At 38.0% G+C, this 12,593-nt stretch overlaps 1 protein-coding gene across 3 annotated transcripts in view; it reads left to right on the forward strand.

The window, feature by feature from the left end:
- Positions 1-12,593, forward strand: part of KCNN2 (potassium channel, calcium activated intermediate/small conductance subfamily N alpha, member 2) — a 139,552-nt gene that overhangs the window by 108,989 nt on the left and 17,970 nt on the right. For all 3 annotated transcript variants that reach the window (XM_011963649.1, XM_011963650.1, XM_011963651.1), the window contains 2 exons: positions 39-180; positions 9,684-9,794. In XM_011963649.1, coding sequence (XP_011819039.1) covers positions 39-180; positions 9,684-9,794 — 253 coding nt within the window. The remainder of the gene's footprint in view (positions 1-38; positions 181-9,683; positions 9,795-12,593) is intronic.

A 12,593-nucleotide genomic window follows, 5' to 3' on the forward strand; every position in this document is an offset into this window, starting at 1 on the left:
TTCATTATAAAGGACTGGCTTTGTTTGCTGTTTTTCAGGTACCATGATCAACAGGATGTTACTAGCAACTTCCTTGGAGCGATGTGGTTGATATCAATAACTTTTCTCTCCATTGGTTATGGTGACATGGTACCTAACACATACTGTGGAAAAGGAGTCTGCTTACTTACTGGAATTATGGTAAGTGTCTTTATACTTCACATCTCTTTTATTTACGCTCAAGAAGGCACTTAAACCACTCAGTCCACATGCATAAGTAATTGTGAGCTACTTTTTTTCCCATCAGCAGGAAATCAGTATAAATAAATCAATTTTGTGTTGAGAGAGAATGTCAATGGTTTTCATCTTAATTCTTCTCATCATGAAATTCTGTTGAAGAGGTAGAGCTGTTTGTTTGCCCCTTGGGGGCATGCGCTAATTTGATGAACTAATTTGATGTTGGAGCTTTGGCTTCAGAGTCAGGAAGTCCTTTAAGTCTGTGTCCTCCCGTCTCCTACTAGCTGTGCAAATTTGAGTAAATTGTAGAATATGACCCATAATAACTATCTTGAAATGTGTTGAAGGGTTAAAGATATATTAATTATAATATTTATTTTTCTTTTAACAAATGTTTGTTGAGTGCCAGGCACTGACCTAGGTTCTAGGAATACACCAGAAGAAGATAGAAACTTACTGCCCTGCCTACATGGAGCTTACGAGGGAAGACTTACATTTCAAAAATAATGGTTCATTACATTTGTGAACTAGTAAAGCTTCTAACCTGTTTTGTGCCTGGGGGAGAGGGATGGGATCTACTCAGAGACGTCATCACTAGAAAATTGACTTTTACGCTGAAGTGAGAAGGGTGCATACCCAGGAAGGGAGGTGGGAAGAGCATTCCAGGAAGAGGAAATGGTTTATTTGAAGGCAATGAGGCAAGGAGGAGCTCAGTACATTGGAGCCAGGTCATTGGGCCAGGAGTACACAGAGCAAAAGGGGAAAGCGGCCTGGCATGAGGCAGGGACAGAAGGCCAGGTCTTGTAGAACACTTGGGAAAGGTCTGCTGCTGACATGCCATCACTCTTCTGGCTGGCGTGCCCAACAGGCTCAGACATCTTTTTTGCCCCTCCACACATGACTAGCCAGGACCGCTTTTTTGCTCCGTTTGTTTTAGGTATAGGAAGTCGGAGGCTAGCAAGCTGTGATTATAATATGGTATGAACCTCTAACTATTTAAGCCAGAGGTAGTTTCAAATTGTTGGTGCACAGTTTTCAGTGGCCTACGCTCGTCTGCATTCTTTACCTACTTTGTAATGTTTGCTTACAGCAGAGTGTCCTCTTGGTCCTTGTGAGGTTTCTGTCTACAAGAGGATGTGAACGAGCGCTGCAAGTTCCAAAATCTCAGAATTTCTGAAATCAGGCACCCTGTTCAACCCCTCTAACGGTATTCACTCACAGGCTGGCAGGAGAGTGCAGAGGCTTGCCATTCGAGGGCCTCTGAGTGGTGGCCAGTGGAGGGTGCACACCCTTGTGGAAGCCGCCTGGGAAGACTGCTCCAAGAGTCACAGCTAAATGGGAAGGAAAGAGTGCCCTTGGCGTAGACAGGGAGGCAGCATCCTTCTACGCCTCAGTAGTGGTCAACTGGGATAAGGCAGCTAACTTTGAAAATAAAAATCTAGGGTCCATTTTAATGTCCCAGTAGTAACAAGATGGCCATTTCAAGTCCCAATTGTAGAAAATATAATTTGGGGGCATGTTTTAACATTATTTGCTTTTAAAAGAAAAATGATAGTTTTATTTATAGTAAACTTTTAAAAAAATATAATACTTGGTATGCTGCATTATCTGTTTACTATTGGATCACTTCCCCTTTTTTCCTCAAATAATAGCATTTTATTATGTGGTATAATGCTTTGGGAAATGTAATTTGCATAGACGTATTTTTAGAAGGCCCGTAACAATCCCACAAGGGATATAAATGATGCTGTTTATAAAAACTGGTAATTGTAGAGTCTTTCCCCTAGTGCTTCTTAGAAACAACTTCCTTAGTGTTACTTTTTGTCGAGATGGTACCCTCTTTTATTCTCGAATCAGGTGTGACTCAAGGGTCATGTGTACAGGCTTATTTGCCATGGAATCAGAGCCAAATTTGAGGTTAACCTTGCCTGGGTTTTACAAAATGTTTATCGTTCCTTGATATTTTCTTGTTCCTCGTGTCTCAAAAATTGTTCCTTCAGAGTCTCATCTGATAGTACAAATCTTTTGTTTACCTTCTGGAACTGTCCCTTGCTTAGGTTTCACTATTGATCTTACTTTGCTTAAAAAAGAGAGGTTATGGCCTGGCACCGTGGCTCATGTCTGTAATCCCAACACTTTGGGAGGCCGAGGCAGGTGAATCACCTGAGGTTGGGAGTTCGAGACCAGCCTGACCAACATGGAGAAACCCCGTCTCTACTAAAAAATTGGCTGGGTGTGGTGGCACATGCCTGTAATCCGAGCTACTTGGGAGGCTGAGGCAGGAGAATCGCTTGAACCCAGGAGGCAGAGGTTGTGGTGAGCTGAGATTGCACCATTGCATTCTAGCCTCGGCAACAAGAGCAAAACTCTGTCTCAAAAAAAAAGAGAGAGAGGTTATAGTACCATTAAATATATGTGGATACAAAAATGTTATACGTAATGGAATTTATGATGACTTTGTTCCAGCCCTGTAAGCTCATGGTAAAAAGAGTCCTTCTATTCTGAGGCTGAGGAGCTCCATTTCCTCTCCTTCATAAGGGTCAGACTTATTTCCTAACTGACTTGATCAAAATTGATTTACTTGCATACAGAGAAATTCACTAATATTTGAGTAACCTATTTGAAGGGATGCTTTGGAGAGCTGGATTATCTCTTCTTCTAGACTAAGCAGATTCCCATGGAGTTAGGCTACGGGGCAGTCTTCCTGGGATTCACTTCTGGTAGTTGATTACATCTCACGTCAGCTCCTTAGGGATCAAGAGCATATGGATGGAAGTGACCTAGACACTCCTATGGAGAATGTAGAAATCCAAGACCAATATGGGAATTAAAGCTTAAGAGACCAAGATCTCTTATTATTAATATTTTGATAAAATAAGTCATGGGATTGCCTAATAGAAGAAAATCACTCAGTACTCTTCGAGAGAAAACCATTATGGTTGTAATTACTTATTTTCTCTTTATTCTTCTACCTTTCTGCTATTTGAGGAAGTACTGAGGACCTGACTGTTTATTATTGTAAAGGTCATGATAAACAATGGGATGATTTCTCGTTTGTTCTTTTTGCTTCTCTATTTCTGTAAAATTATGGTGACTTTTGGTAGCCTTTTGACTAGAGTATGGATGACTGGATTCTTTGGCTTAATTATCTTTAAATATCTAGTAATATCTGTTCATTCCTAGGGATGCAGGTTGTCATTCAATAAATATATAAATGGTTCTCTAATAACCATTAGTGATTTAGTTCTCTAGTGATTTATAAACCACTAGACTTTGACAACATCTAGCATGACTCCCTCAACAAAACTGAGAACATTTCAGACATGAGTGATTTAGGTTTCTTCCATCCCACTAGTAGTTCTATGCAAACAAAAGCACCGCGTAAAGCTTTTGCAGTTCATAGCAATTTGAAAATCACTGTTCTAATTAAATTTTAAAATTTTATTCAAGGAGCAAAAACACAAGTCAGTTCAGGACAGAAGTCTTTACACAGCCTTGCCTTTTCCTTAAGATTTGATAATAATCCTTTCCACATTAAATTTGCCCTGCGCCGAAGAAATCTTAGTTTAACATCACATGGTGACTCCATCAGTTGTCAGTTCAACAGTTTGCATCCTGAAGAGCAGTAACACCACCCTGTTAAGTTGGTAAGAGGGTGTTCCGAAACAGGACAAATTAGCTACAGCTCATAAAAAAGAAATGATTGGTATGAAAGAATGCGAAACCTAAGGTCCGATTATACTCCTCTTCCTGTAACGTTCTCTCTTTCCATTTGAGGATTTGTTTTCCCCTTCCAGTGTACGTAGAAATCATGTGAAACCGATCTGAAGCCGTTCCTAGGTGTTGAATGTTTGAGAGTGCGCAAAACACTCAAGGATTTTTTAAAATGTCTTATACAATTTGACATTGGGTGTTTAGTATCAAATAACTTTGAAGAGGTTTTAACTTTCGATTTGCTTGCTTTTTGGTTCTTTCTGGTGTGTTCACTAAATCTCATCAAATCAAGCCCCGGTGAGAAGAATGTATCTTTAAATTCTTACAATAGTTTCTCTTTTGTGCAGAGCAGCTGGAGGGGATGATGGGTCTTTTCAGTCATAAGGCTAAATTCCCCACCAATGGCCTTTCTTAGGGATCTTCACTTCCCCCCAAGGAATTTCATAAGTGGATTGCAAAAAAAATTTCTTAAGAAATACGACAGCTGCTTTCTTCCGGGTACAGGAAAGTATAGCTGGAAGTTGTGATCTTTTAGCACACAGCTCATGGACTCCAGAATTTCACCTAATTTTTCTAAACTATCAGCACTTTTAATTGGCAGAGCTGCCTTTCCTGTCTCTGAAGTACCTGCAGTCACACTGGCACTGTTGCGATCAGGAGATTTAAACCAAGGGATGACTCATTGTTGATGACCAGTTTTATGAGGTACTTCCTTCTTTCGGACCCTAAAAGTAGAAGAATGAGCTGAACAAGCAAATCACTATAAAGGAGGCTTGGGTTGTGCAGGCCCAGGCTTAATCACTGGGCTCAAACACCACACACTTTCCCCGCTTTCCTTACAATAAGGACATTTGAAATTGACCTCCACCCTCTAGTAGCAAATATCAACTTGTATTTTAAGACACTCAGAGGGCATTTTTGATAGAATTTGTCTTCAAATCTTCCTTATTTATTTTCATGACCTGAGGAAACCTTGCAAAACTCCAATGGGATATAATATTAAAGCAGAGTGGTTTATAACATGTTATTTGCCAGAATTGATTGTTTCACATATTTTTATGAAAGAATAATTATTTAAGTCAGTCAAGTATAGTAAAAATGTTTTTATGGTTCTAGGACATTGAGTCAGTCAGCCCCAGGGACAGAAAAACAGGCAATGTGTTGAGGTATTTGTTTTACCTTACTTTTGGAGGGCAAGCTGATTTGTGAAAGATCTTAAAGCTGTTTTATTTTTACATAAAAGCGTGCTTTTTTTCAAATTAACTATTTTGATAAATTTTAATTATAGGCTAATAAACTGGCTATCAAACTGAATTTTTAACTTTTAGGAGCTACTATAAATCCCACAGGAGGATACTTTAAGACTAGAATATTTTGAATATTAGTGTTTTTTAACAGAGCCATTCTCTGTAGTGCTAAAGATTCTGGAATTTCTTTAAAAGATATAAATTTCATTATTATGTTGAATCTTTTGAAGATGTCTTTTTCAAAGTTGCAGTAATCAAAACCTTCCCTCAGTGTGCTATATGAAGGAATTTCTCTTGTTCATAGGCTTGTATCCTTGTTATTAAAGCTTGATCCCAAAATGGTTTTTCAAAATGATTCTTGCAAGTATTTGCAGGATCAGCATAAGTAGATGACTTAGGGTAAAAATATGTCACTTATTTTAATTTTTCAAATATTATGTGATACGTGATTTTGAGGGAAATGGGATACCTGAACTTCTTTTACATCCGAGGGCTTCCAGTTTCTGTGCTATAATGGAGAAGAATACAGTGGAGAAAAGCACTACATTTGAATTTTAACTTGGCAGCATCTAAGACTATCCCCACATGTTGGGATTTCCCTAGAGGTATACAGGTAATAGTAACTAATTGTCATTTGTCTTTTCAGTTTGATCTGGCTTGGCTTAGGGTAGTAAACATTAACAACGCTTGTCATTACTTACCTTTTCTAAAGCAAAGTCCTTCTCCCTCTGCCCCTCTTAACTTACCCCGTTTTCTCTCTTTCAACATCTTCTCTGTTAGAAGGAAAGATGATAAACACGCCAAGGGAAACCTAAACCTTTGATTTTAATATATTGCCTTCCGAAATACACTGCATTTTCTTCATTTTGTTTTTAGATGCCCAAGCATCTTGAAGTGGCAGGTTAGTGATTTTGCTGAAGTTTTTTCTAAGAAGATAAATGAAATGAGAGAAAAGTAACCAGGATACATTTTCTGACTTTGGCGAAAGGAATATGACTCATCTTGTTAAATGCATACAGGGATTTTAATTTCAGAGAGTAACATATGTTAGTCCCAACTGTTTCTACATTGATTGTGGTGGTGACAAGCTTTGGAGAAAATGTTGTAAAATCATACTTATTTCCATTCTTATTCATTTTATGAAACAGAATCGTCCTCGAAATAGACACTGGGTGGACAATAATAATATGCCATTACTCAAATTACTATAACCATGAATGTGTTGGCAGGAATTCACCTTGAACCTAGAAAGCTTTCGGAAGTGAGCCAGCTTCATCGCGCATAACTCTAAAAATTAAAAACTAAAGGTTACTTTTTTGAAATGTGATTCTATACATATCACATTATCTTATGACTTAATAATCTAGGGAGGTATAAGTTTATGGTTTTCTTCACCGAAATAAAACTTAAAGAGTTAAGGGGTTTGTATTTGAACAAAAAGTTTTCTAAGTGGTTCTGGAGGTATAACTTAAAGGGGCAGAGTTAGGATAATGGAGTGAGGTGTATAGATAATAGTTTTGATAATTACTAAATTATTGGATTAATTTCTTTTCCAATTTGCAACAGAGGTACTCATTTTTAATGCCCATGTCTTAGACGACACCCGGTGGGAAACGGCCCAGTAGCAGAAAAGAATGGAGCCTAAGAATAAACACAAATAAAAATCCACTGTCCAAGGCTCTTGATTCCAGTGATTTTCCATTCCTGTTAGGATTTTGATTTCTTTCCAGAAAGATCTCAGCAGAGGCCACCTGCCAGGGAAGAACAATATTCAACTTCTTATGCCAATTACCCTCTCATGGCTGTCTCTCTAGTAGTTAGGAGCCCCTCAGGTTTTTATGACCTCTGCTTATTAAAGAACCATTGCTGCCCTGAACCGCCAAGTTCCCATAGAACCCAGCGATTGAGGAGTAGTACCTAGGAGCAGATCTGGAAAAGGCTAGCCTGTGTTTGTCCAGCATATGCTATCATGGGTGGTCACTGCTTTGGTCTCATCAGCCTGCTAGAACTCTTTAGACTTCATGGTAGATGTTTGAAAGTCAATAAAATGGGTGGAGATGCTTCCAAAGGGCATTCTTTTCTTTCATTAGTACCCATATCTAAAATATGGGTTTCATTGTCAAAAAATTGCTTTCATTGTCTGCATATGGCACAAAACATCCAAATAACATCACACCGTCTGCCTTTACTTACCTTGTTTATCACTTCTTGAATGTCTTCATAAGTCAGTCAAATGACTCTTTTAAGAATTTTGACCCTCTTGTTTTAATAGAAGGTTAATGGAGCTCGTCATAGTCACTCCATTTCCTCCTTTATCTAAAGCAGTGACTGTACCTTGGGATCACCTGGAGAACTTTAAAAAAAAATTCAGACACGTGGATTTTATCCCTGGAGATGAAGATTTGCTGTGAGGCACACAGTCTCAGCACTTCTAGTTTATAGTCAAGGTTAAAAACTACCAATTTAAAAGTTGTGCCAATTACAAAATAGGAACAATGTTGATTATTTTGATAATTAACCATATTGCTCTATTTTTAGACATTCATACTCTATCATATAAAATAGGTGAATTTGAATTTCCTGTCTTGCTTTGAAATACAGTGCTTCATAAGGCATCATGACTATGGGATAATCACAAATAAGAATATAGTCATCCCTTAGTATTGATGGGGGTTCAGTTCCAGAACCCCACTTCCTTCCATGAATACCAAAATTCATGGATGCTCGAGTCCTTTATAAAATAGTGTATTACTTGCATGTAACCTAGGTACATCCTCCTGTGTATTTTAATCTCTAGATTACTTATGATACTTCACACAATGTAAATGCTGTGCAAATAGTTGCTAAACAGTATTGTTATTGTTTAAGGAATAATTACAAAAGAAAACAGTCTATAATGTTCAGTACAGATGCAACCATCCATTTTTTTTTACCCAAATATTTTCAATCCAGTTGAATCCATGAATATGGAACCCATGGATATGGAGATTCAACTGTATGTGATCCTAAATATAGATATAGATATTAAGAGATGAAGTAAAGAGTAGGAAATATGTCAATGCTAATCAAGGTTTATAGCTGAATAGTAATTTACTCTGCTTTAGTTGTCTCATCTTTAAAATCAGAGGGCTAAATCAGAATGTCTAAATGCTTGGCAACCTCTTTCTCTGATCATGCGATCAGTAGCACTTTCTTTCTGAGGATGCTGATTTCTTCATAGAGCAAGATGGAACAGGCTATTGAAACCCTCTGGAAATCTATCAAAGCAGTATTGGCTGCTCATTATGGCCATGTTTCCATGATCATAATGATCAGGTAGTGTATTTATTTTTCTCCTTTTCTCCTCAATCTTGTCCCTCCTGCCAGATTTGTTGCAGCAACTCATGCAGTAAGCCCAAAGATGCATTCTCTGGTCTATAACTGAATAGCTAAATCACATCTACTTTCTGTGCCTCTGCCCAGTGGTCTCTGCCTGTGTCCTGCTATTTACATTGTTATCTGTTTGTTGAGACTAGCTGGGCAATGTCTATGGCTCTGTGGTCCTCTCAGGGTTGAGATTCTATCTGGAGGTGTGATTTCCCTTTTACAGACCCCTGAGGTAGTTCCTCACATGCCCCCTTCCCTGCTGGGAGGTTCCCCTTGCCCAGGACTGATGAAGTGGCTGCAGCACCTTGACCTTGCCTGGGCCCTCCAATCGGTGGCCCCAGCAAGTAGTTACTGGTCTTTCAGCAAAGAAAACTCTCACAACTTGGAATGAGCACAACTTGATCACAGAGCGGGAGCACCACACAGACTCTCTCTTTCAAGAGATCAGAACAATGGTCTGTAATTCAAAAAGGAACACTGTTGGTTTTTTCAAAATAAAGATGACCTGTGCCTTTCCTCATGTCATGTTAGTAAACTTATAAAATAGTATAATGGTTATCCCTTACCTTCAGCACTTCATATATCTCTGTTGCCCAAGTTAAGATCACTGTGATCTTCCTGTTATCCTTCCTCTTGTGTGTGTGGAACACTCTGAAGCTGTGTATATGCTGAGATAATTTATTGCTTTTATTCCTGGTGCATTGCAGTTGATCACCTTGAAGGCCTGCTGATCTCTTCTTAAGATTAGAGGTTTATTCTTTACAGAAAAATGCTTATTTCTACTCCATATACATTTATGCTAATCTACTCATTTGTTATTTGTTTCTATTATAATTATAGGTATATAACTGATTTGCTCTGTTTTTTAAAAAGTCACCAAGTTGCTTTTAGGCCATTTATTTCTTGTAATGGAAATGTTTTCTCCAAATATGCTTTTGTTCTTAAAATATGTAAACTAAAATTTTAATCCCAGTTTAAGGCACATTGCTTACATTTGTTGATCACACATTTTCTGTAATACTTATTGAAGACTGTTTTTTTAATCCTGAGAAACTTTTGCATTTGATGCAAAACATTTTCTAATGTGTCTGAGACACAAAGTAGTAACGCTTCGGATTTCTCTTCTCTCCTTGTTTTCAGGGTGCTGGTTGCACAGCCCTGGTGGTAGCTGTAGTGGCAAGGAAGCTAGAACTTACCAAAGCAGAAAAACACGTGCACAATTTCATGATGGATACTCAGCTGACTAAAAGAGTAAGTTACTACCCATATATATTCAAAGAAAGAATATTATTGTGTTTTTTTCACTGTTAGGAAATATAGTTTTTATTTTGACATCTGAAGCTGAAATGATATGGTTTGAAAGTATAGGCATTCTTGGAATCAATTCCATTTTATCACATTTTGAGAATAGACTCTTTCTAACTTTAGGTCAGTTAGGAAGTAATTGGGCAGTCTTGGTGTTTGGATGAAGGCGGGTCACATAAATGTTAGGTATGCCTACTTCTTGAGATGTAAGTGTGGTTACAAGAAGAGACCAACTATTGGATTGAGTAGGAAGGAACATACTATTAATGTAAAATAGTAATTTGATGAGAAGGTGATTGAAAATGTTTTACTGAACTTCTAAGATCAAGACAGGGTCGCAAAGACAAATAAGAAACCACCACTAACTTGTAGAAGCCCAAGGCAGGGCTAGAAACAGGCTCTTTTCTTGACTTACAGGCCATAGAAGAGATGTTAAAAATAGTATACCATCCAGTTGGGCAACCACTGTCCAATTATTAGCAGAAGAAAACAGTAATCACAGTGTTAAGAGCACTTTCTGTGCCAGGAACTGCTCCAAGTGTGCCATGTGTATAAACTCACTTCATCCTCATAACAGCTTTATGAGGGAAGTGCTATTATTCTGGCCATTTTATAAATGTGGAAACTAAAGACACAAAGGAGTTAGTAACTTGTCCAAAGTCACCAGATCAAGGCAGGAAACTGTGCAAGAAGAGAAAGGTTTTTATTAGACTCAATTTTTAGCCTTTCTTGATAGTCACTTGAGACAAATGCCAAAGTCAAAAATAACTAAAAATTATTTTATAGTAGAGTCATCTTGCTGTGTAATAACTGCCCAATGTGGAATGCAATCAAGCTGTTGCTGAAATAACAAAATATATTGTCAACTTGGTGACTTTACCCATAAATGAATCAATAGATATTTCAAGCATAGTTCCAACTTTCAGTGGTTTCTCTCACTCTTGATTTTGGTTGTATATTTAAAAGTAATCTTGTTTCATTTGGTTAATACTTCCTAATAGGCCAGTCATTTTAATGCGAATATATATTTATAAAGATTATACTTAAGAAATGAAAACATGAATTGCAATTGACTGCTCATGCTAAGTCTTACCTATCAGACACTACTGTGATACTTCATTGCAGTTAGTAGGTCCACATTTATAATAGACAATCAGAGCCTCCCAGGTTCAGATGCTACATTTTCAGCCTACAGTTACCACTTTGGAATGTCTTCTACTCTCCGTGATTTACTCTAGTTTTCTTCAAAGTCCTAAATTTGTTCTCAAAACTTGTGAACATCCCTGTATGAGAATGTGCAGGGAAAAAGGTCAATGAGGAGCTAAATAAAGGCCTGGGTTCCTTTTGCTTTTTAAAGATCTACTAGAGATAAAAATACGTGCATATGAAATTAGTCTACATCTAATCCATAAATTGGAGCAGCTGTTTTGTGTATTACATCATGTGCATGTTTGGTCCTTTCAGGGCTCTATGCTGGCACAGTTTGTGTTTAAAAGTCACAGGTTTTATCATATTCAAAAGAACACTTGCATTAAGACCCTTGTAATCCATGTTATTTTACCATGAAGATTATGCATTTTCTCAGGAATTAAGTTAATGCTACACTTAAGATATTAGGCAGAAAAATACCTTAAAATACCATGTCACCCATATGTTTGCCTGCAAATCTTAACAGAAAAAAAAAAAAAGTGACAGAATCACAAATAAGAAAGCCAAGTTAGCATGTTTGGGCAGACTTCTCCATGTTTCATAAGCAGATTTTAATTTCCTCTTAAGAAGGAAGCATATAGTTTCTCTAAATATTATGTTGGAATATTGATATTCCCTCTCTTAATTATTAAAACATGTTAAGAGTCAGGAAAGACAAAGACTTTGAGTACAAGATTCACAGTAGCACACTGCCGCCTGCCAGCCTTGATAAAAAACATTCTGTGAAGCTCACTGAGGTCAACCAGTTTCCTTTGGGAGACATTCCAGGTTGGTTTTATAGTGTAGTTGCTGTATTCCGGGGCCTCTCAGCCTTGGCACTCGTGACCTTTTGGCTGAATAATTCTTTTTTTGTGTGGGGCTGTCCTGTGTGTTCTGGATGTTTATCACCATACTTGACTTCTACATATTAGATGCCAGTAGCACTGCCCCCAACTTGTGACAACCAAAAATCCCTCGAGACAAAATCACCTGCAGGAGAGAACCACCTTTTCATGTGCTGTTCCGCAAGGATTTGACATCTTAGAAAGGATAATCTCTCTTAAAAGATGTGGAGTCTACTGAATATATTGTAATTTCTTTTTTGGAATAACATATAAAAAATATACTATACACTAAATATGGTTGGCAAGCTGTGTTAACTGTTGAGGATCAACAGCTAAAGTATCATATTCGAGTATTCCAAAGATTTTAAGCTTTTCCAGTACTGACCACTCAGCACATCAGGTGAAATCTCAGATGCTTCCTGCTTGGCAGAAAAATGCACTTGTGCTCTTGCTCGCGGGTCCCCTAAAGTCCAGTCAGAGGCCCCTTTAGAGAACTATGGATCCAGAATCTAGATCTGTGGATTTAGGTGATCTTCCTTCAGTTATTGTGAATTTAAAAGTATCTTTCCAGGCCAGGCGTGGTGGCTCATGCCTGTAATCCCAGCACTTTGGGAGGCCGAGGCAGGCGGATCACAAGGTCAGGAGATCGAGACCATCCTGGCCAACATGGTGAAACCCTGTCTCTACTAAAAATACAAAAAATTAGCCGGAC

Source organism: Colobus angolensis, unplaced genomic scaffold, assembly GCF_000951035.1.
Source record: "Colobus angolensis palliatus isolate OR3802 unplaced genomic scaffold, Cang.pa_1.0 Scaffold62, whole genome shotgun sequence".
Lineage (NCBI taxonomy): Eukaryota > Metazoa > Chordata > Mammalia > Primates > Cercopithecidae > Colobus > Colobus angolensis.